The sequence below is a fragment of the Camelus ferus genome, chromosome 10 (assembly GCF_009834535.1).
Source record: "Camelus ferus isolate YT-003-E chromosome 10, BCGSAC_Cfer_1.0, whole genome shotgun sequence".
Classification (NCBI taxonomy): domain Eukaryota; kingdom Metazoa; phylum Chordata; class Mammalia; order Artiodactyla; family Camelidae; genus Camelus; species Camelus ferus.
This window is the reverse complement of record NC_045705.1, coordinates 21,483,729-21,511,507: the sequence shown is the minus strand read 5'-3', so window position 1 is coordinate 21,511,507 and position 27,779 is coordinate 21,483,729. Positions and strand designations below refer to the sequence as shown.

Below are 27,779 nucleotides of genomic sequence, written 5' to 3'. Positions count from 1 at the left end.
GATATGCTACCTTTTATTTGTTTGTATTTTGCTTCTTGTCTGTTTCCATCCAACAGAACATAAACTTCACAAGAGCAGAATTTTTGTCTCTTTAAATCTCTGCCGTGACTCAGCACCTACAACAGTGTCTGGCACATAACAGATGCTCAATCGATGCTTACTGAGTAAATACATGTGGGAACCGCGTATGTTTGGTTGCTATAGGCTAAGCGCATTTCCACTGAGCCCAGTCTGGGGTGGCTTGTTGAAGCATGAAACACAGTTACCGGCTGCTCTCCGTGGTTTTTATTAGCGTTTTCTGGGACCCATCAAACAAACAAACAAAAAACCCCGTATTTTGAAAAATATAATTCTTTCATAAAACAAGTATACTTGGTTTGAATTTAACATAGTTTCAAGGGCAAGATTTCTGATTTTTAAAAAACAGCGGCAGGAGGGTTGTTCCCCACAAACTGTCAACCCAGAAGCCAGATGGGAAGACAAGCAAGAATTATGCAGATAGTTACAGAAAGATTTATCCCAGTTAAGCTCGGCTGGTGAAGGCTCATACATTTCCATGGTTCATGAGGCACAGGATCAATGAGTTTTTATTAAATGCTCTACCTCTTATTCCAGAAATGGAATCCCAAGAAGCAGGGCTGAGGTTTACTCAGCTCTGATATTGTGATTTCTGTGCTCTTTTGTTCACACAGTAAGTATCCATCCAATGGGCTCCTGTGGACTATCTGATACACCTGATACAGTCAGATAAGCTCCTCACGAATATGGTTCCACGTTGTGCACGTAGTACACACGGCACAGTTTTTTTTTTAACTGTAGAAGAATAATACAATTGCCTTTCCCTCTTACGATTTTAACTTGTCCTATATTTTATACATTTGAAAAACAACACACTTGCAAAACTAAAATCTAACATGCATGACTAACCTTATCAAAAGATCCCTCAATGTTTTTCAAAAAGAAAAAAAAAATACAAACCAACCCCCAAATACTAAACCTTAGAACTGGTTTACACTTAAACAGCAATTCACCTCATATCAACACATTCATAATCTTCATTGGTTAAACCAGGTTAAAGGTTCGTTACTGGCTCCTTACCCCAGGGCAGTCTCACAGTTCCTAAGAAGGTGGCAGAATTCTCACACAGCATACGCGGACTTGCAGACCCAAGCAGCCCGTTTCGGTTTCATTTCAGCACAGGTAGGAAGGTAAAGTAGAGAGTCTCTCAGTACAGTATTCATCTAATAGATAATTTGTCCTTGAAGTTCTGGCCATTGTGCTGTGAGTCCAGGGAAGAAACAATTCACGCCCCAATTATGGACGTGGCCTCCCAACCCGAGGAGTCTTCCAGAAGACATTAATTCACTAACTCAGCGTGTATTTACTGAGGGCCTGTCTCAAGCTGGGTACTGGGAAAACAATGTTGATAAGATATAGTCCCTTGTCTCAGAGTTTACAGTCTAGCAGGGTAAGAATTTGAAGAAGGACAAGCATGTTCAAAGGCAAACTCATCGCCTAGGTCTGCCCTGCTCGGAAAGCAAGTTCCAGAAGCTGTAGGTATGTCCCTGGGAGTCAGAGCTTAGTGCAAGTTTCATCAAGTCAAATATCTAGAAGCTTGGGATGCTCTGAGTCTGGTAAAGTCTTAGCAGTACATTTCCTGACTCAGGTTCCCATGAGAAAAAAAATAAATTAAAAAAAAACAAATAAGAGCCCATGCTTTAGAAGGGTTTCAGAAGACTATGTGTAGTGACCATAGGAGCATCCATCTCAGACGAGCTTCTCAAATGAGAAGCTGTGAGTCTCCCAAAGCAGGGGGCTTCACCTGATGCTGCCTTATCCTTGGGATTTTGCTCTCCCTCACAGCACTGCGGTGGGAAGGATTCTGTTCACACCCCAAGTTGGCATGACTCGATTCCTGTGAGTTCTCCAAGTCACGAACAGCACATAGAAAATGCATCAAACTCAAGCCAAGGCAATAGAGAGATATGCTGAGAACTTAATACACCAACCTATTTAAGCAGGAACCGGGTGCCAAGAAACCAGTCACATCCAACAAATAACACAATCTGCTAATTATCTGCAGAGTGTTCCAGTCGGTACGCCCCAGACTCACTACCTAGCAGGGACTGCTCTTCAATGGAAAGGTGCAGAAGGATCCAAGGCCAATGTGGAGGAACGTGAGAAACCTAGAGGTCTGAGGAAGGGCGAGCTCAGAGAAGGATCCAGGCAGCTTAGATGATGAACAGGCAAAGCCAGGGAGTGAATTAGCAGATGTCCCTAATAACTTCACACATTCAGACACACACAGACACACACACATTCACATGCTTACACTAATTCAAATCTCTAGAGTTTTAATTCATTGTGCGTGGTATAGTCAAATGCCGGGTAAAACTTCATCGTCCTTTATCCTTGCTTGGGGAGCAAGGTGTGTCTTTCATGCAGGAATGTCTCAGATCTGTGCTGTCCGGCGTCACTGATGTCAATTCCCTCAGTGACTGTTACTTGACAACACTGAGTAACACCTTTGCAGAGGTGACCAAGCCAGGCAGAAAGGAAAACAACTTGGTTGTACCTTCAGAAGGTCATTCATCTCACTAAGCTGTGCACCAAGACCACCAGCCAAAATGGCTCTCATTATAATTAGAATTTTAAAAATTCTTAATTCTTCATCCTTCCAACTTTCTGAATCCATCACAAACACTTTGACTAAGAATGGCTTCGCCTCAACTGAGTAAGACACGGTGGCTGGCACTCCATTAGCCGGTGACAAGAGCACTCCCTCCCGTTGACACATGCCTTCATCCCCATATTAAGACAGTGCAGGAGGAAGGAGAAAGCCAAGGACGTGGGGAGCCAAAAAGACAAGTTGCAAAAGGGATCTGGATGTTCAAATTCATTTTCAAAGCATCTACAGGCTCGTGTTCCTCCCCGATTTCCTGGCGCACTGCTGAGTCTCCAGGTACCCAGAATAATGCCATCCTTGAAGACGCCCCCACCTCCTCACTGACTGTAGCCCCTGAACTGAGTTTTCTGTTTTCTATCTTCCTTTTTTTTTTTTTTTTTTAAACATTTCCTCTGGATGCAAAGCTAGGCAAGAAATGATTCACTCTGGAATGAGTTAAGATGAGACAAGAAAGAGATTATCCAAAAGAGGAAAGACTGTAAGAATTAACATCTGCAAAGACTTTCCCTGGAACTTTCACTTTCTCTTTCTCTCTCACACACACACACTCTCTCTCTCTCTCTCTTCCTCTCTCTCTCTCTCCCCTCTCAGTGTTTCCTCCTGCAATACCATTTTCACTGTTTTGTAATCCCAGTGAAATGTGTTCTAGTGTGAGCTCCTGTTTAATGCACCCGACTCTGGCTCTCATCTGGGGTTCTGAAAAGAAGACTCTCTAGATTTTTCAATCCATTGTCCAACATTTTAAAAGTTAGAAACAGGTTGACTTTAAAGTCTTGCTTTTTTCCCCCACTCTAGGGACTAAAAGATCTTTATTTCTTATTGTTTTGAGAATAAATCACCATCTTCATCTTGACTGGCTAAATCAGTGGTTCTCAGTTAAGGGCAATTTTGTTCCTCGGGGAACATCTGGCAATGTCTGGAGACATTTTTGGTTGTCACAACTTCTGGGACCGGAGTGCTATTGGCATCTTGTGGGTAGAGGTCATAGACACCATTGAACATCCCACAACACACAGGACAGCCAAATAATACACAACAAAGAACCATGCAGCCCAAAACGTCAGTTGTGCCCATTGAGAAACCATGGACTATGGGAGTACAAGAACAAACTACCCCCTTTCTCCCACTTATTGTAAGCAATTGGGATGAAAATAACCGAGGCTGGACCTTCTCTTAAATAAAAGAGAGCAGAGGTGGCAACTGAAGTTTTTCACCAATCATCCAAGGGGGAGAAGGGAAGACAGCCTTGGCACCAAGTAAATCTTTCCTGAATGAGTGTAGAAAGTCCCCTCCACCATTATTCTTCTTGCTGATTTAAACATGAAAGTCCTGTGGTTATGCAGTGATTACAGTCCACCCTGGATTCTGGAAGTCCTCATTCTCCACTCACTGGCTCTTGAAGGTCAGGTTAAACTTGCCAGCATCCTTCCGGCTCATCCCATCAATCTGAGACCCTGGAGTTCTTCCCAGCGACCACGCCCACTTCTCCTGACGAGACCACGTGGATGCTTACAATCCAGCGGAGGACACATCATCTTTTCCTAAACCACTCTGCATATAAAAACATTTAATGCCCTCTGATTTTTTTTTTTCCTTTCTCTTAGCAAGAAGCACAAGACTACAAACTGTTCTTCTTGCCGCCGAAAAGAACTTCACAATAGAGGCAAAAACAAATCACAACCACTTACAGCGTCATATTTCACAGAAAACTGTGTACATTTGTTCCCCATATAGGACATACTTCAAAGTAACAAAATAATTTTATCAACTGTAATGTTCCTTCCTCCTGTTAGAAGTCGATGTATTTTTTTTCCCCTCATGGTACATAAATATCAGAGAAAAGTAGTCTTGGAAATATTTACGTCCGGGGAGCTCTCGAGTGGTTATCACATGGGTGTGTTCAGGTTTGTGTTCAAGGCGTCAGTGGCTTCAGTTCTCGTTTTCCCTCCATCCACGTGCATTCTTGCCAAATTTATATACCAGTCTTCGCCCGTCCACGCGTTCCAGAATTTCTCTTTTGTAGTAATATCTGTAACAGAGGACATTGCGTAAGATGGCTGGAGACGGAGGCTGGTGGGGGACTAACTGGCTGCGCGGCTTTATCATGTTTGGGGACTTGAAATGCCTCACCTCATCGCTCGGCTGAGTTTTTCGTAGGTCATGCTGCTGTTGTTTTTCTTTTTCCCCCACAGCTGAGCCACAGCCTCCGATTTCAAGAACCTGAAGATGCCCTCAGACCGGTCTTCCCACTTGATTAACCCCGGATTCTTGTCTGGGTTCAGCAGGATGTCGCGGATGAACTCCCATAAGTGCGTCCCGCGGGGATCTGAGGCAAAGGAGGCAAAGGAGTGGAGTGAGGGTCCAAGGCACAGCAAAGAAGGGCCGGAGACGTGGACAGCTGAAGCATCTTCCATCAAGGAGGAGACAGTCAGTTCTTCCCTACCCACCTGTGATGCCAAATCACAGAATCCCCAAGTATTGGGTAGTTAAGAATGAACTAGCATCATTTTTTTATTGTACAGATCAGAAAGCTGAAGCATGGAGAATTTAACTGACTTGACCCAGGTCACATAGCTCACTAGTGGCAGAGCCAAGACAAGAGACTAAGGTCTCGGATCTCCTACGCGAGGGCGGAGTAGCTTCTAAAAATGGTTGACACATTGCTGGGGATTCATTTCAGCTTGTTACTTCCCAGGTGAGCAACTTTCAACCACTTTTATTTAGAACCTCAACCAAGTAAATGGCTGCCACCAGCAACTGTGCTTCAGCCAAATGCACATGGATAGGGTTCTAGGATTTTAACTCCTAGGTTATATTGGGGTGGGGTCTTGCAGGGTTGAGGGGGCCAATTTGAAAATGAAACAGTGGCTTTAATAAGATTAGCAACCAAATTCAGTTCTACCCCCACTGGACTTGTACAACTGCCTCCCCACACCCCACTTTGAGGGGTTGTGTTAATTCACTTCTGTGGGGTGACCTGGAGTAGCAGAGAGTAAAAATGTCCAACTCCCTTCAGTTTCCAGATTACACCATCTTGATTTCTTTCCATTCTCTGCCCCCCTCCAACTCCAGGTCGCTGACATCTCACACATTTCATAAGGTTTTATTATCTGGGTGCGGGAGGAGTACAGCTCTCAAAGAACACTATTGAATCTCAAGAACAATCACTTCTTGGAACAAGAACACCACAGAAGTAAGAAGCCAACATTCAGTCAAAGAGAAAAATAATCCACCTCAACTATTTTTTCCCGTCTTTCTCCTCTGCCCACCTTTCTTCCTGGAGGAAAGGAAATCGCTAACCCCATGCCTACCAGAAGTTCTTATTCCTTGGATGTCTCACTTTTGGAACAAATGTAACAGAATGAGGAGGAAATAGCCATTGGGGCTCCACTTTGAGAAACAATGGTAGAAGGAGCTGCTTTGCCAACAAGTGGGGCCTCTTTCCCCCTCTACCCAGTCTGAGGTGAAGAAATGCAGGCAGCAGGCAGTGGCGATCTCTGCCTAAAAACGGGTGGCCTCTAGTCACTCTCCACTTGAGGGGAAGGGCTAGGAGCCGTCTGAAAGACGGCCAACTTACTGTGCTTTTTGGTGTGGGACTTTGTGGGGTGGTCTTGTTCCTTTTTCACATCAGGTGACTCTGCCAAAGAGAAAAAATGAGAACTGCTTAATTTACCTATTTCCTCCAGTTATCATCTTCATTCATTCATCCACTCAGGTAATCAGCATTTATTGAGCACTTACTACATGTCTGGCACTGTTCAAGTATGTGGTCATGACCAAAGCCAAACAGAGATGGTAACTGCTCTGGGGAAAAAACTGCAGGATAAGAAACAGGAGTAGAATTGTGGAGATGGGAATAATTTACAATTGAATATAAGATGGTCACAGAAGATCTCTCTCATAAGGGGACCAGAAGGATGTGAGGGAGACAGCTGTACAGAGAGCTTGTGGAAGAGCCTTCCAAGACTGAGAATAGTAAGTACAAAGGCCTTGGGGTTGGTGTGCACAGAATAGAAGGAAACCAATGTGGCTGTGAGCAAGGGGCAGAGGGTAGCAGCTGAGATTCCGATCACTAAGGCCTTGTAGGACTTTTTAAGGATTTTAGCTTTTATTCTGAGACAGATGGGAAGCCACTGAGAGATTTAGGTCATTGAAATGTTTTGTGGGGTTTTTTTTGTTGTTGTTTTTTTACATAAGACAAAAATGTAAACATTTATAACAAAGAAAGATGACTTTTAAGCCAGAGGAGTGCCTTTTTTGGCATGCAAAGTTACATTTTAATCAGCCTGACAAAGGGGCCATTGACTGTCTTGAGCTCAGTACAGGGCTGATGGAGGTGGACTATGGAAACACAGATTAGTTTAACAAATGACTCATTACGGTAACTCTTGTGACTGTCACCAGAGGAGATGACAGAGGCAAATCTGTGAAATAAAACTTGTTAAAAAGAAAACTGAATGATATAGCAGTGTGTGTTGTGTGTGTGTGTGTGTGTGTGTAAGTGTGTGTGAGTGAGTGGGCACTTCCAGTGTCAGGAGGGCTAAAGCAGATCTTACCAAAAAATACCATAATAGACAACCTGCTGACTTTAATACAGAGCAGTCCCTAAATATAAGCCAGTCCTGGTAAGAAACTGTTTTCTGTGTGTGTGACATCAGGGCTTTCTAACATAGGGTTTGCTGACCCGTGGGTGGCCTTCAAGGGCATTTCAGACTGAATGAAACTACAGGCAAAGGAAGAGGTCTATAGCTTTCAAGACTGTCACGTGTGGTCCATTATTCAATAAACTTTGAACACCAGTGACTCCTGATGAAAATGGTAGAGAAGACCAGTTCCTGTTTCTTGAGCACTTACTATGTGCCAGGCCCTGTGGTCAGCACTTCACACGAGTCACCTTATTTGCTTCACACAATAACCCTATGAGGTAGGTACTCGTAAGATCCAAAGTTTACAGCTGGGGAGGATCTGAGACACAGAGAGGTCAAATGCCTTGTCTAAAGCCACACAGCCTGAAACAGGATACAAACAACAACAATTTGAACCCAGAGGTTTTACTCATAACTCATAACATAACGTTTCTATGCCATTTCCAAAGATGGTGCCACATAACAGCTTTCATACACGTCTTCCCTGCCAAGAATCAGGTTCAGTTCTGCAACAGTCCCGTTAGTGGGAAAGTAACTCCAGTACTCCAGTTTGATAATTCTGTATTTCCCAGCACGCATGGACGCAGTCACCTATCTGATCGCCCAGACAGTCACAACTCAGAGATCCCAGCAGTCTGAAAGCCATGGTGGGATGGAGGAGAGAAACTTAGTAAGATCTGGTTAGAAGAGAAACCTCTTCTTCTAGCTAAGATTTCCTGCGCCTGCCCGCCCACACTCCACATCGCCAGCAGGAGGGCCTGCACATGACTTGGATTTCTCTGAAACCTGGGAGAAGACATTCACAGGAAACGCAAGGAGACTCCGCTCTTGCTCCCTGTAGGTTTCAGAGTGAGGTTGCGACATCCCATCAGGATGTGACAATATTGCGACAGGTTGGCACCTACCCCAGTTTCCAAGTGATACATCACTCTGACAGGGCCACGTTGTTCTGCAGACAAAGAGTGGCATTTACCCAGCAGGCCACAAGCAAAGCTCGTTTTCAAATGGCATCCAGAAGGGGTGCGGGACCATTATCTCAGAGCCAGGGTTGAATTCAGAAAAACCCAAGTGTCTCTCAGCTCACTGGCCTCAATTATTGTTTAGGGCTTCCAAGCTCAGTTAGAATCAATTCCTTTGGGTATTAAGGTAACTTTATGAGTAAAATGGAAACTTTGGACCCTCTCCCCAGAACAAGGCAGATATGTATACACTCGTGCAATTCTGTAAACAAATTCAAGAGTTTGTGGGTCACTTAGGAGCCCATGGGCTCCAGATTAAGAACCTCCACACTGGCTAGACCACGAAGAAATTTCCTCTTTGAGATCTCAGCCATTTATCCAAACTAGACTTCCATCCAGCTTAGGAATGAGCACCACCCCCCACCAAAATTCAGTAAATAAAAATATTTCCATCATCAATTGTATGTAAGAATGTGTAGCCAAAGGCAAAAGAAAACTCAGATTTCTTCCAGCTTCTTCTTGCCATCCCCAGTGCATGGGGAGCCAAGCTGTGGAATCCCCAATCTGCCACAGCTCTAAAGTCTTTTGATCTGAAACCTCACCTTACTATGATGGCCTCTCTCCGTGTGTCTTCCTTTTGCCTCAGAATAAAAGTCAAAACCTTTGAAGTCCACCCTTGTGGTTAAGTGATTCATTCCTATAAAATAATGGCTTGCTCTGGGGAAGTTGTCCAGCTTGGCTTTCTCTCACTCCGCCCCCAGGCACCTCAGGCCAAGGTCCAGTCCGGGCAGGGGCAGCACCAAGGCATGAGTTTATGATGAGTTCCAGAGCATGACTTCAGCTAAGCTGCTTCTCAAGAAGCAAAGATTAGAAGCATTTGCATATGATTCAGCTGTGAGCCATTTCTTTACGGGATATACAAATTTCAGTGTTATAATAGAGCATGCCACCCTTGCTCTAGGCTTGGCAAGTCAGTGGATAAACACATCAAGCCCGAGCTGGCTTGACTGGCGGGGGACTATCGGGCACATCAGGAACACTGGCAGCCATTTTCTGAACCGGGCTGATGACAAAGCAATCAAAACACAGCCCGCTTCCCCGCCTGTGTTTATCAGCCAGGGCATCAGTTTATGTGTGGCCTCGCCTCGCCTCGGCACAGCTTGTAACTTGCGTTAAAACATACAAAGATACTTCACTGCACTCAGTTTCATGGGAGCTGGGAATCCAAAGATGCAGGCAAATGACCAAGGTCTTTTTGGGGGGTGGGGGGTGTTCTGCTCCCATCCAGTAGAGACTGAACTGTTGTGAAAGGAATTCATCTTTACAAGGATGTAATTAACTGTCCGACTTGGAGGGCCGTTCCTCCAAAGAATTTACCAACCCAGACACTGAATTGATTCTGATAGGGGTCCTGGATGGCTTGTCTCATGTTCCAGCCTATGTTACAACCACAGGATAGGAATCTGGGGCAAGGACTTCAAGAATTAAGGCAAGTGAGGAAGAGCAGATTTGTAAAGCCCATTTTTTGTTTTGTTTTGTATTTGGGGAGAGGGAGGGATTTGGGTTTATTTATTTATTTATTTAATGGAGGTACTGGGAGTTGAACCCAGGACCTCATGCATGCTAAGTAGGCACTCTACCACTGAGCTACACCCTCCCTCGTAAAGCCCATTTTAAGAAGGACTATTCAAAGTAGACGAGATGGATTCAGGAGGCAGTGAGTTCCCTGTTACTGCAAATATGAAAGCAGACATTGGCCCCTAAGGATTCTGAGACTCTAGAAGGTGAGTTCAGGACACAGAAGAGAGAAGGGTGGCCTGGCTGTGAGGGCGGCAGAGCTGTGACTATGGTTTTTCGTTTCCCAGGTGCCTCAAGACCTAACAACCCCTGAGGCTCAGGAAATGGTTGGTTCAGCTTTATTCTTAGTTGGAATCCTTTGCCCTAAGCCAAAGACCCAGGGACATGAGAGGTGACACCTTAGGAAGTGTGAGAGGAATTTAGAGGGTGACTAGAGTGGTTTCCTCAGCTCTGAAAACCTCCGTCTTGACTGGGTGGCAACAACTGCCATGGAATTTTTACCCCAATTGGCTCAGCTCCCCCAGAATGGCAAATCCACCGCAGAACCTTTCCAGTGTTTGATCCATTTCCTAATTTCAGCAAATACTTAGAGTGACACAAAATGCTACGGGCCTCTTGCGGGGGAGTGGGGGGGGGGGGAGTAGAGAAATGAATTGGCCTCTGTCTTAACCTCAGTTCCAGATGCATTTATACTGGCTCCCAGCCCTGCCTCATTCAAGCGGCTTGACCAGAACAAAACCTCAAACCAAGAGCTTTCATTATTTCACTTCTCAAAAACACCCTCAAAAAAAACAAAAAGAACATAAAAAAAAGTTTAAAAAAAAAGTGAAAAGTCTGAATGCTATCTAATACAATTAATTTAAATAAAAAAAAAAAGAGGGAGGAAGGGTTGTTGTTTGATTCCATGCTTTCATTCACAAACACTCTTTTAAATCCCAGTTCTGAAGCTGCCCTAAATTCAGTTCCAGGAAAAGACAGATTCACTTGTGACAAGTCTAAGCTCCATTTCACAGACCCAAAATGATCCACAAATTCGCATCCAGATCAAGGGACAACACTCAACCCTCTGTTCACCTCCCCAGCACGCTCATTCCTACCAACGTACCTATTTGTGAGCGGACGAGGGGAAATGTGATCTAAATACAACCTGAAAGCCCCTCTCCCAGATTCCCAACAGACCAACCGTCTCACCCAGGGGAACCTTGAGTCAGGCAGAGCCCCCAGATGCATCCAATCTTAACCAAATACAACCACTGTGAACATAATTCATAAAGTGCAGGTGGTCTGACCAATGAGAGAGTCCTGCTGAGCCATCAGGGTCAGACTTAAAAGCTGACCTACGATTCCCAGGGTTCTAGAAATTTTCAGTTGCTACCTCTCCACCCAGAGACCATCATCACCGAGTCACTGACCTCTGAATCCCACTGTTAGCCATTCTTCCTCTAAAGCCAAAGACAGCTTATTGAAAAGTAAATATAGCCTTCTCCCCATAAGTATGACTAATTTCACCAGATAATTTCCCCAAACCAAGTTTTTTTTTTTTTAATTGAAAGGAGTATTTTTGTTGTCACAAGAGAGTGACTTGGTTTCACTTGTTGTCTTCGAGAGTGACAAGGAGACAAACACTTTTCCTAGAGGCATCCTTGCTGGTCATTTTCAATGTACAAATATAGGGTCAAAAGCAGACTTTTTATAAATAGTAATTCTGTTCCTTTCCTAGCCTTTCAATGAGAAAGACTCCAGCAAAGTGGAAACGTAGGTCATTGGTGATTCTCAGTGAGCAATTGCATGAGGCACACTCAGCCTCGGGTGTCAGGGCAACTTACCAACAGGAAGGTGACCCGTGGTTGTCATGGAGATCTGGGCCCGGCAAAAAGTTTTGCTGTCCAACAGATCTGTGGCGATGAAAAGATAAAGGACATTAAGAGCCCCCTCCTTACCATATACCTTTTTGGCAGTTAGAAAAACAATAAAAATGTAAAAGGGTTTTAAGTGTTGGGGAGTTAGTTACCTACTGTGCTACCATAGTTGGTGTCATATAAATAGTTTTCTTCTTTCCAGGTGTTCATGAGGGAAGGGTCTACAAAGGACAGAAAACGGGAATGTCAGCAACCATCTTCCCCAGGTAGGGCATTTGCCTTTTCTAACTCACTGTTCAGCAAGAGGTGTGGGGAAAGGGAGTGGTTCTCAGAGAGAGAAGATTCTGCTTCAGCCACATGTCACTTTATAATCATGTTACCCCATTTTTATTCCTGTATCCTGGGGAGATGGACTTTCTAGGAGTTCTACACCTGTTGCATTTTTAGGGAAGTCAAAGAAGGTACAGCAGTGGGATCCTGTCCTAGACCTAGGATGCTTTCCTGGGGATTTTCCCAGTCTACACTTAGCGGGGGGAAGGTTCAGGAGCTTCGTCTTGTCTTGCATTTTACTGTATTATCACCAGAAGATTTTTATACTAGTAGAAAAAAATGGGGAGGGACAGATAAAGTCATGCTTAATGAGTATCTTTTCCTAGTGATATCTTCCTGGGAGAATTAAGAATGCTTCTTTCAGAAAAAGTCTGCTCAGTCTTATATCACAGTGTCTTCGTTGCTGAAATCCAGAGAGAATCTCAAGTTGGGTGACAGTCCCCTCCCTCTGAGATTTCTCCAGTATGCTTAAGGGATGACATAAAATTTTCAAAACAAAATTAAGGAGACATGGAGGAGAGTGTTTCCGAATCAAATCCTCTCTCTCCCTCTCTCTCTCTCTCTGTGTCTCTCTCCAGTGTGCTGGGTAAGCATGTCTCAGTCCAATCAACTCTTCAAATTTCTGATTCAAAGAAGACTTCCCTCCACCTACCCCAAATGAAGCCCCTGACTTCTACATTTTCCCCCTCCTCTGGGCTGGTCTCCAGCAGAAGCATCTTCTTTCCTGGCTGGCCAAGAGCTGTAAGACCTGGCCAGGGCTGTCACCTCATCCCCACCAAGAATTTCCTGTGTTCCCCTCTTCACACATAGAGGCTACTCTCAGCCCTCTCCTGCTCGCATCTGAATTTCAGGGCTGGGGTGGTAAGCCACCAGCCAAGTTTCATTTTGTTTTTACAGCATAAACGGTATAAAACCTGACTCACTGGCTAAGTCGTCCTGTTTACGACAGAGGGATTTAGCTGGTATTTTAACTAATAGCTACGTGTTTGGGCACCCCAAGCCCAATCTCTTGGGGTTACACCCTCTCTCCTTGTTGGGTCATCTCGTACACCTGTTGTTGTCTCTGAAAACAAACTGAACCAAAGAGGTTTGGGGGTGTTGTTCCCTGTGCGAGCCTCCTCTCCCATCCTCCCTGGGTGGACCGTCTTCCCCACCCTTCAGCTCACCTTTTCGGAACTGGCAACACGAGAATGTCTAGATGGTCCAGGAGGAACTGTCAAGTATTTGGGATCTCTCCAGTACCACCCTGGCTCCTCCAGTGGGGCTATCTGTCTGGTCGGTGGTGGGGGTTGGGGGCGGTAGGGGTGGGGGCACCATCCTCTCAGCCAAGTCCTGTGACCGCCTCTAAGGCAGCCAGGCCCTTGAAGCACAGACTACCTGGGTAGCTCAGCCCCTGGTCTCTGGGGGGAAGGGCAGGACTAGACAAACCTAATTAACATGCTTAGCAGCTATTGTTTTTTCTTTAATAATGGGAGACCAGCCCCCTTATAAAAGAGCACATAACTCTGTGGGGCCCATTTCTGCCCTCAGTGACTCACCAGTCACCCCAGGTCAAATTCTGTTCTTGGTGACTGGCACGCAACCCTCAGGGAGGCCTGTAGCCAGCTCGGTGGTTGGCCCGTGTGGCCCGCATTCTCACCGATGTGGACATGGGGAGCGACCCTGGAGCAGTGGCAGATACACAGTTTTATCGTGGCCAGTGGACTTGGGGGGACTTGGCAGAGCTCTCCCTAGACTGAGAGCTCATAGGCCGAAGGAGCTATGACTGGTACAAGGCTCTGTGCACACACTCTCCAGGCAGTTACCGTGCCCTGCAAGTCCCCAGGGGACACAGAAAACCCCAGCAGAGAGACTGGGACAGAGGAAGCGGGGATGATTAGGCAGACGAAGGAGAACAAAAATGAATGTAGCTACCCTGGGACTGCAGACCCTCCTTGGAGCTCAGAATCGTGGCTTCTGTCTAAAAGTGCAGGAGTTGATTCCACAGCTGCCTTTGGACATCCCTACAGAAACTCCAAGTTCCCTCAAAACTATGGTAACAATAACACCAAGTCTGAATCTTTCTCCTCCTTGTGAAACACGCCGCAGCCAAGGGAGGAGGGGGAGAGTAGACTCTGACCCCTTCCTCTTCGCTCCCCTTGCTTCTCCTAACCTGGCCAAGTCCGGTCCCCTGACTCTCCTGGTAATGAGAAGGAAGCCCACTTAGACTCTCTGGGTTTTTTTCTGGCTCCTGAATCAGAGCCTGGATGCTACCCTGACCACCCATGGGGAGCAGAGGAGTGCGGGCAGAATTTGGCTCACCATCAGCAGGCTAGAAATCAGAATTAGTTGGCAGTCACCAGTCCCAAGGACAAGGAACTGGGCTCATGGCGGGGTGGCCCATCGGAGACAGAGGGGAAGCAGCATCCCTGGGTTTCCTGCCAAAACCCTGACTCCGCCCTGCTCCCACACTGCCCCTCACACTCCCTCCCACTCCTCCTCCCCAGGTCTTCGCCTACCAAGGTGGCTCCCTCCATCTGCCACTACTCACCAGTTTGTTCTGTCTTGACAATGACATTGTGTGTGGACTGGAACAGATCACTGCTGCACTGGCCTGTGAAGGACAGATTGGGAAGGTCAAAGTGGGCCCACGCGGAGCCCAAACGTGATGCTTAACCAAGGGCGAAGCTGGCTTCTTGGAAAAGCTTCTGCCAATCCCACTGCCTAATCACTTCTCTTTGCTTCTGGGAGAGGGCTTCCCTCTCTGCATCTACAAACTCAAGCCTAGAATCCCGGGTCCAGAAAATCAGTAGCTAGGATACTCATATCAGATGGAAATATTTGGCCTTCTATAGAGAAGACACCCAGTATGGTGGAAATAAAAGTTCAGAAGTCAGAAGACCAGTTTTTCCACTAACAGCTGCAAGGCACTTGAGCTATCTGGGTCTTGGTTTCCCCATCTGTAAATTTAGGGGATTAAACTGGATAAAGTCATTAGATGGCCTCTGAGGTGCTTTCCCATACTAAGACCTGCTACAAAATGAAAACAAAAATACAAGGAAAACCTTCTTGATTCTTCTTTGAGCTTAAATTGAAACAAACCCCTTTTTGATTAGATCCAATCTAAGAGATAACATTTGGATCAATGCGGTGATTCTTCCCTTATTTATGCATTGCAACTTCTCTTTAGATGTATCCTGTACAAAAGCACATATACACATGTGACTTTTTCCTCCCCAGCCAGATTGTAAATATCTCAGGTGTAGAAGTCATGCTTTAAGCTCTCTGACCTTCAGTTTTCCCAAATGAAAACTGCACCTGTCAAATAGAGGCAATATTTATTTTCTCATAAGGCCACCAAATGAAATGACTCACTTAGAGTCCTTGTATAGGTAAAGACTCAGCAAATATAAGTTAACAGAATGTCTACAAAAAGGCAAACAACGCAACAAAAGTGAAAAATCGGGTCATCAGGCATTCAGAGGCACCAGGAGCATGCAGCAGGGCCAAATGAGCCATGGACGGTCAGAGATGGACGGTCACAGATGGCCACATCATCTCCCAGGCCTCCCTGCCTTAAGCTTCAATCAGGGCAAAGCTTTAAAGGAGAAGATTTAATTGGAGGTAGGGAGGGAAATATTTTTAATTCTTCAAGGGTAAGTGTCTCTTTCTGAAGATTCCTGGGGGTTATTTATAGAGCTTTGTTTGGTTTGGTTCTAGTTAAAAAAAAAAAAAAAAGAGTAACCACCTCTGTGAGGTGGGTGGGAAGTAGGGAGTGCCCAGGAGCTGAATGAGGTCATCCCAAAAGGCCACTGCGCTGCCAGCTCCGTGGCCAGACATTGGGTCCGCCTCAGTGTCGACAGCAGCTGTCAGGATCTGAATCTGGTTCATGGCCCTGGAGCTCATGCTTCCCAAAGCGCCAGCCACATGCCCAAACACAGGTTCTCTTCAACAGACATGCCCATTCTGATGTAGACAGGCCAGCTCTCTTTTCCCACGTATCACTGCTTTCCAAAACAATTCTCAGAGAAGCTGGGTTTTTTATAGCCATTATCGGAAGAAACTCGGGCCAGGGTCAAAGACATCCTGCAAGATGAGTTGTCTCCCCTACCAGGTCTTGCAAGCCAGTTTAGGAAGAGTGCGTGTGTGAATAAACTATCGCTGAGGGACAGCCTTTGAAGGGTACCTGTCTGTGTGCTACGTGAGGCCTCAGGAGAGACATCTGGGGCTCGAGGCAGCACCAATTCCAGAAATCACTGCAGAAACATCCCAAACATGTCCAGACTGTTGGTTCTAACCCTTTGTTTTCTATTTAGGACCTTTTAAGAATCTGCTGAAATACCATAAGCTTTCTCCCCTCCCAAAAAACAAACTAGATCTAATTTTGCCTATTTTCTTACCACGCTTAGGTCCCATCTTAAGAACTTAGGTATAGAAGGTTAAAAAAAAAAAAAAAAAAACAAAGCCATGATGATCTAACAAGCAAGTGATTGGGAATTAAACAATTGAACCCTGTGTTTCCAAGAGAAAGAAGAGGTCTTCTGAGAGCAGCAAGTATTCTGTGAATAACCAGCTCGCCCTTGTCTCCTTGAAAATTAACCATAAGGAGAGAATTAAATTACGCTGGCTTTGTATGGGATTAGACACACCTTGCACCCTAGGCTTCAGGTCTGTCCTCTCACCTCCCTCCTCCCTCCTCGTCTGGGGAAACAGTAATTTGGAAGTGAAACCATCCTTGGATGTCCCTAAACAGGGGCCCTGCCGGCTGTGGAGTCTCTGCCCTTCCCAGCTGGCTCCTAGCAGGATGGAGAGAGAGAGGGAGTCACCGTTCCACTTGAGATGCTGCAAGTTGCTGTAGAGGAGCTGTCCCGCCGTCCCTGCTGCCCGGGTGAACTCCTGCAGACTCATGCTGCAGAGGTGCTCGCCGTTGATGTCAAACTCCTGGAAAGGGATGCAACTGGCGTCCAGCTGGTTGGTGTCCAGGAGGTGCTGGAGCCACTCCCACACCTGGTACTTGGTCCAGTACTGAGGATGGATTTCATGCCACTGGCCTCCAAAAAACCCACTGGAAACTGCAAAAACAGAAGGCGGCCCTGTGAGTGACCCGTGTTTGCTCCTGGGCATGGTCCCAGACCTAGGGATGCCCTGCTAACGGCTGGATATCATGGGGATCACAGCCACAATCTGCTTCCATCAGCAGGGATAGGAACATGAGATGGGCTCCAGAGAGGAGGCTCTTAGAAACGTAGCTCTTTCCCCAGTTGTGGTGGGAGTCAAAAATTCAGCCTCCATACATCTTCACATCCTTCCTCGTGTACTTACCCCTGGGCCCTGCATGAGGACACAAGACCTGAAATGCTCTGAGGTCACACACTCATTCCCCACCTCCCACAAAGTACCATGAACACTAGAGCACTGCCACAGTTTCGGCAACTTATTAGCTTACGTCCACAACCACGGTTCTTTCCACTCCCTCTCTCTCTCCTGTTTCTTTGTCTCTCTTACACACTCATATATACACATACGTACCCAAAATTCAGACCATGTTCCACCAAAAATGAAGCCTTTTCTCTATGATGCCTTTGCTTCTCCCCAAAGTGGTCCAGATTATTCATCTGCTCACTGTGTGGATGTCCCCCCACCTCATGCTGGTTATGACAGCCACTGTGATGTCACGTCCCTACTCAGTTACCTTCAGCAGTTTTCCATTATCCCCTGAAATTGGGTACAAAACTGCCAAGTCAGGGATTGAGGCTCTTCACTAACTGTAATTCAAGTGCCCTTTTGCCTTTTTCCTATGCTGTTCTTTCAGCCCAGTTTGTATTCCACCTCTCACTCCCTGTTGAGTTCCTACCCAGCTTTGCAGATTCTGACCACCCCATGAAGCCGTCGCGGACCCCCAACTTACTGCGAGGGCTGCTGTCCCCTGAATCTCCGTGAGACATGCTTTGTGTTTCTCCCAATGACTTTTGCCGTGTTCTGCCTTTCTTGACAGGTCTCTAAGTACAGTCCTATTCTCCTTTGTACATTGTATGTTCAAGGTCATGGACTCTGTCTTACCCATCCTCGTATCTCCCATAAAAACCACCTCAGATACTTTATCATCGGAGGTGCTCTCTACTTCTTTAGTGGAATTTGTTGCTGAAGAAGAAACAATGTAGGAACCTGGAAGAGCTGTGAGGTGCATTCACAAGAAGGTTAATTCAAGTACCGGGGAAGAAGTGGAGGTCATTCAAGCCCATAAATACTGCTGAGCTTACCAGGGCCGGACCGTCTAGGTACGCAAGCCTCTTGCTCACTTAAGAGAACATCACTCAGTCAGCCCACAGTCCCGGGGCGGCGGGGAAGAGAGGCCAGCCTCTGGGCAAGTGTGACTAGGCTGAGAGACCTTACAGTCCCCCTCAAGGCGGGCCAGCCGAGGGCAGGAGCTCTCTTGCGAGAAAGGTGAGAGGCAGGGAAAAAGGGAGGACCCTCTTCCAGCCCGCCAAGCTGAAGTAGGGGAAAGTCTACTGAACATGACACAGAGATATTCCCACCAATCTCCAGGACAGATCAACCAGAGGATAATGTAAGAAACTGCCCCTAAATTTTTCTTCAAGGTCATGCTTGATCAGTACTTCTCAAACTCTAACGTAATTATGAATCACCAGGGAATGTTGTTCAAATGCGGATTCTTATTCCATAGATCTGGGGTGAGGCCTGAGTTTCTGCATTCCTAACAAGCTTCCACGGGATAGTGATGATGCTGGCTGCTGGATACAGTCTGAGTGACAAGGAGCAACAGAGCGGCAAGAGTTTTGATTCTCATAATGCCCATGGCCCCGCCCGCAACACCCCCTAGAGGAGAGGCTGAAGGGGGGCTGTTTCCAATCCGGTCCTATCTTGCTCACCCCCTTTGAATCCATCCACTGCTTCCAGACCTCGGCAGCTCTAAGAGCAGGAGGTCAAGGTCATGTGGACACGAAGGTGACTACCCCAGGTGGTACCTGCCACGTACATCATGTGCCTTACTCCTCCTACCTCATGGCCACACAAAAGCAGCCCTAAATGCTCAGCTCCTGCCCTGAAGGGGAAGCCAAAAGTGGAGGGGAAGAGGGCAAGGACTGGAAGAATCTAGTCCCAAAATTTAATTACATAGAAATATTCCCAAATATACCAACACAGAGAGTATAGACCAGATATCTCTATTTCTTCCTGATTTTTCTGACCTCTCATCTATGCAGCTGTTTAAGGATGGGATATAGCTTTCGCAGCTCACCAAATCTTTGTTCTTTCATTTCTAAAATAACTATGTTGTTACGACTGTAGCTCTGGGTTAGCAAACAAGAGGCAACAACTCTCAATAACCCAACACCAAGCCTGGAGTAATTTCTTCTCTCAACGTCACATGATCCAGATTAGAGGCTAGTTCCCGAGAGTGCATCCTGCCAGGACTTGGGAAAACCAGAGAATTTTGTCTGAAGTTGACCAGGGGAAACTCCCCATAAACCAGGTGACTCATCAGATTCCTGAAATTCAGGAGAAGCACCGAAAATCCTGAGTTCAGTGCCTCCCCTACCCCATCAGTCATGACCAGGAGCTGGAACTTCTTTGGGGCTCTGGAAGTTAGAGAGGAAAAGTAGTATTTTTTCTAATTATTTGAGGGGGGTGGTTGGCAATTAGGTTGGTTTGTTTGTTTGTTTGTTTGTTTAATGGAGGTACTGGGGACTGAACCCAGGACCTCGTGCATGCTAAGCACACACTCTACCACTGAGCTACACCCTCCCCATAAAAGTAATATTTTAATTCTATTCCCTGCTGAACACACATGCTCTAGAGCAAACAGGAGGAATGCTGCCTTAATCAAGGGGGCCTGGGGGCCTGGGAATGCAAAAGACTTCCCAGTCTGGAGAACTTTCCAGCCCTGTTTGGAATCATTCTCTGAGGTCCCCACAGGGGATCAGAGGCCTCCCACGGGGAAGGCCACTGCCCAGAAAAGGCAGCAGTTTGGTGGGACAGATGATCTAGGAAGAGAAGTCACCTGTTCACGCTTTCCACCATGTTTGGCTGGGGCTCCAAACCGAAAGGCAGAGCTGCACGTGGATCAGCTGCTTGTTGGCAAACACAACCCTTCCACTCTGCCCCCAGCTGCTGCTTCTCAGACCATGCTCACCCACTGCCCATCTCCGTCTTTCAAGGGAAGACGAGGGTCTCTTAGGAGATCAGCAGTGGACGTGGGGTGGGGGAAGGCCCGAGCTCCCTGCGATGCAGAGCACTGCCGTCTGCCTAAACCGAACGCCTCCACAGTGGGGTGTGGGGACCCTGATTCAGTGACAACTTTATTCCATTCAGCTTCTACAGTGAGCCACGGGCCTGATGACTAAGCCACCTGCAAGCCCCACCACCGGGCGCTCCCTCTTCTAATCGGTTCTCGATTAAAGGCGCCCAAGGCAGGCACATGGTCTCCTCACAAATCTCCTCTCCCTTTACAAAGGGAGGTCACCAGAAGGTGAAATAGGAAGATTAAGCTGCTGTAACTCTCTCCTCCTTGACTTCCATGATTCTGCACAAAATACACGTGCATGCGCCCACGCCCACACCCACGCTCACAGCTCTCTCTCCTATCCTGGTATCCCAGCCAACGCCATTAAAGACGGTTTCCCTTTCGAGTATCTTCTACCACCCTCTCTGCCAGGCTGCCAACCCAGAACTTTGAACATTGAGCGGAAACAACAGAATCTCAAGTGGGCTTCTGTCTGGAGCCCCAGGGCCCTGTGGGAACCTCCAGCATGAAGTTTTCTCCAGTTCCCCTGGTCCCCACACCCCTGCTGACTAAAATCTATCTTGTTCATTAAGTTGGGGAATGAAGCCTAATTAAAGCAAAGGAAGCGTCCGCGTGGGGAGGGACACCGACCCCGCGCGGCCCCCTTACCATTGCACGTGGTGTAGCTGTCTGTCCAGGCCGGCTGCTGGTGGAGGAGGTTGTTGCTGGGGTTGAGATTCATTACACCACTTCCTTCCAGAATCATGATCTGTAAGGGGATCAAAGAGCCTGTCCAGTCAGTGCCTCTTGGACAAATGTCATTTGAGAGTACAGATCATAGCTTGAATTCAGGACAGAAGAAGGAATTTGTCTATTTATCCATTGCTTGCCAAGCATGTTGCCAAGCCCTATCAGTAAAAGCGAAACTCACTGGAAATTAAAAATTTCCAGGTTCAATTTTCATATGCATGAGGCAAGTTTTTACAGCCACCCATTCATAAATGAATAATCTCTGATCAGGCATGAAAATGAAAATGTAATTCCTGCTCACTGGGTGAGTTTGGCCAGTAGCCAATTTTTTTTTTCTTTAACAAAAGTGGAAATACCAAAGAGATTTTTGTTTCAAGTGGAACTGCAATTGATGAAAACCCAAACCAGTAGCAGAACAGAGCCGGCACCTGAGCAGGAACTCTGACCTGAAATCGGACAGTTACAAGTCCTAACACACCTGGCCAGCTCCGCACCTGGGCACCCAGTAAATTTCCTCAGCACAAGCATCTGCCCCGGGCTGGGCTGGGCTGGGCTCGGAGGACCTCAGCCATACCTGACCCAGAGCTCCTCAAGTATTTGGCTCCGTGATAATATCAGGAATCAACTGATTTCTCAGCTAAGACACTGCCTCTTCCCTTCCCTCCTGGTAAGAATTCAGACTAGTGTTTCCTCTCCTTTTACAGACCTGAAGAATACCACAGGGCTTCGAAGCTGACTTGCAGATGACTTCCTCCGTCTGAGGGCTCAGTGTCTCAATAAAGGACCCAGGAGAAGAGCCTTTCTTCCCTGGGCCTGTTTGGATTTTTTTTAAACAATGTGAAAATTTTACATGTCAGAAATAGTCACCTCAGTCCTCCAGCATCTCCAATGTTCCTACCCTCGAGCTACTTTTTTTTTTTTAACGAAAGTGAAAATGCCAAAGAAATTTTGTTTGAAGTGGAATTGCACTTCCACCTTTCATACTCAAAGCCCCAGAAGTGTGTTCAGTCATTCAAGGGATGACCAGCCCTGTTTTCAGAAGGCAACTGAGCATTACCCCCAGGGCCTCTAAAGGTAACCTGCTCTTTCTGAATGTTTGGGAGGGGAGAAGAGGCTGGCTTTATAGTGGCAGATCATGGAAACGTTTCTGCCTGTTTTAGGGAGATCTTGCATCCTCAGGTGTCACCAATGTCCCCAGTATGGAAACTGCCCAACCAAAGTAGCTCCATCCCTCAAAACCCTTCCCTCTAATTTAGCTACTGCTCTTCTGGTTCTATGTAGGGCTTGGGGGGAGGGGAGAAGAGGGGTCTAGGAAGGGCATAAAAATTCATTCATGTAGTCATTTACCCAACATATATTCATCAGCCCTTCAATGGGCTGGGTACAGTTCTAGGGACTGGGGACAAAGCAGTGATGAAGAGTTGAACTAGGCTACGCAGGAACATTTATGATGATTTTTAACAGCATCATGATGGTTGTTTGGCAAATAATGAGGCCTGAATCCAGCCTAAGTAGAAGGGAGGTGGAGGAAAAATGCGGTGAGAATGATGAACATGGTAACAGACCACAGGGTGGGGAGAGGGCAGAGCGGCGTTCTATGTGGTGGGGCCGTATAGTTTCGAGGCCAGAATGAGCTGGGGTCAGTTCCAAGGTCTACCACTTCCTTACCAGCTAAGGTTAGTACTAAGTCAAACAAGTCATTAGCCTCTCTGAACCTTGGTTTCCTCATCTGCAAAGTACAGCTCCTCATACCTACCTTGGGTATTGGTTGGAGATGAAATGAGTTTCTACACTTGGAGCACTCGACACCAAGTGGGGCGTGACTGCGTGGCAGGTGTTACGGGGGGAGAGCCACTACCTCTCGGATATCCCGAGCCAGAAGCAAGCTTGGGCCTCAGTTTCCTTATGTAAACGCTTATAGAAGGTAAATAGTTTGCTTCTTGAGTTCATTTTAGGAGAACAACTTGATTCTCATTCTCAGAGAAGGAAAAGCAACCTTCTTCTCTTTCACAAGAACTGAGCCCGTTCCTCTCAAGCTTTCCAGAGCAATTGCCCTAAGCCAAAAAATAAGATGGGGGGGCTTCAAGGCAAAAGAAAACCTCCATGTCCCCAGAGGGGTGGCTGGGAGAGGGAAGGGGCCTGGCTCCGGCTCCTGTTTGCTCAAGGCCGGGCTTGTTCCTTGCCAGCATTTGCTCAACCACAAGCAGTAGAAAGGTTACTGTTTAACCCTGAAAGGGCTGAAGCTCAGAGCCCAGCCCATCTGCACGGAAAGATCTGCCCTCTGGGCTCGGGGTAGGGGGCTGGGGGGCGGGGTTGGGCAGGAGAGGCTTCCCTGAAATTCTCTCACAAGGGTTTGCCTGCAGGGCTATTTCACAGTGGCCATTTCAGTGGAAGCCAGGCCTGCCGGGGCCAGCTCCGACCCCGCTCCGACCCAGCTCCTCGTGAGCTCAGGGCTTTGCCTTGCCACTTCCCAGAAGAACAGAGGGCAGAGCAGCGTGAGGGCTGAGCACCCCGGCTTTGCAGTCGGGGAGGGGTGGGCTCAGACCAGTACCCCCTGCTTGTGACCTCAAGCAAGTTCCAAGTCCGTCTAGCCAAAATCTTTCTGATCCTCACTTTCCCCACCTGGAAAATGAGCCCAACCCAAACCCACAGGGCTGTGGGAATCAAATAAAGCTGTGCATGCAGAGAGCTTAGTGGCTACTAAAAAAGAATTTAATAAATGTCGTAGGACCACGGGAGCCCGTTTTCCTCTTTATACCAAATGCCCACCAGCCCCTTTCCTCCAGGCAGACATTTCTTAGCACAAGGCGTCCAGGACCACTCTCAGCCCACAGGGAAGCCCTGAGGACAATGAGGTCACAACTTCTCCATTGCCACCAGGCCCCCCAGGAGGCTGGGCACACTCCCTGCCCGCACCCCTTTTCTGAGGGAAAGCAGCGAGGGGCCCTTTTTTACAGGGCCCAGTAAATGGTTACCACCCAATAAAAGAGTTTATGTGGCTTATTCCTCAGTGAGTCAGAGTTCACTCTAGCTCACCCAGGCTGGTGAGGAAAGAAGGTCTGTATCTTTAACCCAGCGTGGCGCTGCAGGGACGGTGGCCTGGGGTGGGCACAGGAGGCCCGGGGCTAGCAGAGCGGAAAGCCTCTCACCAAGTGCTACCCACCTCGGAGGCCCAACTCTTCAGTGGTAAAATGAGGACATTTGCCCCCAGCAGCCTCACGAGACTATTGAGGAGATCAAACGAGATAATGAATAATAAATGTGCCTGGAGAATTGCAAAAAAAAAAAAAATGCATTATTATAACCAACTCACCCACACTCCCATAGACTAATCTAGACTTTCTAATGTACATGGCAACCACTTTATGGGGTATAAAAAGCAATCCTTTCAATTAAAAAGTAGGGGCATTATTTAATGCTCCTCTTTAAGCTCCCTACTTGACCTTCAGCACAGCTTTTATTGTTTCCTTAAAAAAAAAAAAAAGATCAAGAATGTGAGAGGTCGAGCCTTTGGAATCTTTGAGGCCTGGGTTAGAATCCAGGCTCCCCATCTTCGCGCCATGTGACCTTGAGTATGTTAACCTGAGTCTTCGCTGCTTTCAAAGGGGGAGTCTGAGGAATGTGGATGTCCTCCAAGCTGAAGGGCTGTTTGGAAGGATGAATAAATCAGGGATTTACCGGTTGCTAGTCCAGTGCCGACATACATGCCCTCAATTATAATCGGTTTCTTTTCCTTTCTTTAAAGGTCAGTTCTCAAGGTGTTTCTCTGACACATTTTACTTCTTCCAGGGTTGGAAGAAGTAAATTCAGAGCCTGAGTAAGAATGATTCCCTGCTTCAAGCCAAAAGCAAGCTGGGAACAGGACCCACCCCTCCTCACCTCCAGCTCCAAGAGGGGAACTCAAGGGGTGAAAAGCAGAGTTTCTTAGCCTTGGCATGACTGACATCTTGGGCGGGGATGGTTCTATGTGATGGGGCCATCTCGTGCATCACAGGACATTTAGAGCTGCATCCCTGGCCTCCAGCCACTAGATTCTAGCAGCACCCAGCCCCTACCCCTAGCAAAACATCCCCTGGGCCAAATCACCCTCAGGTGAGGACCCGGTCAAGTTAGAGCCTGTGGAGGCCACAGCTCAGGCTTTGATCTTGCTGGTGTGGCGACCTGGGACTGTCCCCGAGTCTTTCTGAGCTGCTGTACCCTCTCCTGGGAAACAGGCATGGCATTAGTACCAACACCTAGGCTTGCTGGAGGAGCGAATGAAACAAGGGACTGTGAGGCCCCAGCACACTGCTTGGTTATACCAGGTAATAGCCTCCAAGAATTTTTTTAAATGCACTGGGTATCGGGCCCACCTTCATCTGATTCCCCGTGGTATGTATTCTGGGAACATAGCATAAATTGCTACCTGGGCTATTAAAAACTGTGCACACATGCAAAAAAGCAAATTTTAATTCAGTCCCAAAGAGAGAAATGTAGTGTGGGTGATGCAGGGATTTTTTTCCCATCTACCTTCTCTTATCTCCCCTCATGTATAGGAACAATCCGAGGGAACTCCGTGCCCCCTTGAATTATCTAGACTTCCACATTCACCCAAGACGTCACTGTTTGCACAGCAGTTTCTAAGATGAACACTTTGGAAGACAAAAGTCTGCTCTTTTGTTTCAAGAGGAGGAGCCATGCGTGCAACCCAGTGGACTGCAGTACAACAAGACCCCATGCCGGCCTGCCAGCAGCCCCCATGCCACCTGAGGCTGCCACTTCCCAGCAACCGATGGGCTGTTTGGGTTTGGCCAATCTGAAGCCCATTTTGAATGCAACAGCACTGCGCTGCACTGGGGTGGCCAGAGCCACTCTTCGCTCCCCACTTTGTTATGGGGCAGTCTGGGGTTAAACAGAGTTCCCACAGTGCCCTCAGTTCTAGGGCCTTGGACCACTTCTGGGCCACCCATGAGCTGAGACGACCCACCAACTCTGTGCCTGCTCTACCAGACCTTCATCAAGCACTGGCTTGACCACCATGCACAGGGGGCACCACTGGATTGGGGAGGGGGCCAGCCAAGCACTTGGTCTGACCCTCAAGTTTAAGAGCCTCACATTTGGGCTGCTACTCAGGGGCACAAAAATGGGAACGTGTGAGGCCCAGCCACGGAGAAGGAAGCTCACTAACATCTGGGCTGAAAGGACATATTCAAGGTGGGAGGAGCTTCAAACCCAGCCTAGCGCTGCTGTGTTTCTGGAGGGCAGCTCCTGAGAGTCAGAGCCCATGACTCAGATGGAGAGGGCTGACATCTTGATTCTGCCCCTGGGCAGGCTGTGTTGACCTTGAGGAGGTACTTGTCCTCTCGAAAGCCTTGGTTTCCCCCTGTGACAAAAAGTGGAGTTGATGTGTGGCTTCAGTGAGAATGTTTGTAAAGTTCTCATTTGTTATCACATACATGCCAAGTGCCCAAGAAGTGTTAGCTATTATCATGGAGTCTTCCCACAGGTCTCTCTCTCAGCTGTGTTGGTTGGCTTTGGGGACATTCTTGGGTCAGGGTCGACACTTCAGAGACAGGACAGTGTCGACACTTCAGAGACAGGACAGTGTCATGGTTGGGAGCTTCAGGCTCTGGAGTCAGATGACCACGGTTCAAATCTTGGCTTTGCCAATTTACTAATGAGGCAAGCTTAGACAAGTGACTCAACTTCTCTGGGCCTCAGTTTCCTCATTTCTAGAATGGAGATGATATGAAAAAGGTTATTGAAAGACAAAATGAGGTGCTACCTGTAGAATGCCTGGAAAAGTGTTTGACACAGAGTTAGCACTTGGTAAATGTTAGCTGGTTTTTATAATTATTATTATCACTTATTTATGGTGGTGTCACTATTATTTTACTGAATCTCCAAGGAGGAAATTGAGGGCCAAGTTTAGGTCAAGCAAGGCCTCTAACTTCTGCCACCTACACAATATGCAGCAATCCCAGCTAGTTGGCACAGTCCAGCCAAGGGCTGGACCCGTGCCTCCCCAGCCCCATCCTGGGCTGCTGGGTGGACGCACCATTAGGCTGAGCTATGAACAGCATCTCTCAGCCCCTGCTCACAGAAGCCATGCTCTGCCCCTCTGGGCATGGTCCCTGCTCAAGGGACTGGAAGCCACCCCTCCTGCTCCTCTTCATCCCACTGGACACCCGCTGCCCGAGGCTGCCAGGAGCAGTGGGAGGACACACCTCTGCAGGCTCTGGCTTACTGCCCCAGCCTCGTGCTCCCACACACCATGGCCAGTTTGCAGGTGCATGGGAGAGCAGCCTGTCTAAAATGGGAGCTCCTGGCAGAGTGTGGCCAGGGGATTTCTCTGTCCTACAGGTCCTTAGAACACAGAATATCAGTTACTGGAAGAATGGGGTCTGGGACTTGAGCGTACAGGGACAGAAAAGTGAGGGAAAGGAGGCACCACTGGGACTCTGGCAAAGGGCTGGAGCCATGCACCCCAGAACCCAGGAGAGTCTGCCCAGTTTCGGGACTCCTAAGAGAAGGCCAACAACTGCTCCACCAGTCTCTCTTCTTAAACATACAGAGAGGAACTGTCAGCAGGGACAAACGTGGCCCAGCTTGGGCTTGATCATCTGGAGCCAGGTGTGTCTTTTGCTCTGTGGTAGAGCTACTGAGATGTAGGACCAATGTTGTAAATGATGATGATGATGATGATGGTGATGATGATGATGACGATACTAGAGGATCCAGGGCTTACTGAACATTTAAAATGTGCTGGCT

At 47.4% G+C, this 27,779-nt stretch overlaps 1 protein-coding gene across 1 annotated transcript in view; it reads right to left on the bottom strand.

Moving 5' to 3' along the window:
• Window positions 1–262: 262 nt before the first annotated feature.
• EHF (ETS homologous factor) overlaps window positions 263–27,779 on the bottom strand; it is a 41,308-nt gene continuing 13,791 nt past the window's right edge. Inside the window, exons 2-9 of the mRNA XM_014568121.2 lie at window positions 20,949–21,048; window positions 16,864–17,109; window positions 14,589–14,651; window positions 11,881–11,949; window positions 11,696–11,764; window positions 6,264–6,323; window positions 4,817–5,012; window positions 263–4,715 (exon numbers count right to left, since the gene is read on the bottom strand). Coding sequence (XP_014423607.1) covers window positions 4,616–4,715; window positions 4,817–5,012; window positions 6,264–6,323; window positions 11,696–11,764; window positions 11,881–11,949; window positions 14,589–14,651; window positions 16,864–17,109; window positions 20,949–21,045 — 900 coding nt within the window. The 5' untranslated portion in view covers window positions 21,046–21,048 and the 3' untranslated portion in view covers window positions 263–4,615. The remainder of the gene's footprint in view (window positions 4,716–4,816; window positions 5,013–6,263; window positions 6,324–11,695; window positions 11,765–11,880; window positions 11,950–14,588; window positions 14,652–16,863; window positions 17,110–20,948; window positions 21,049–27,779) is intronic.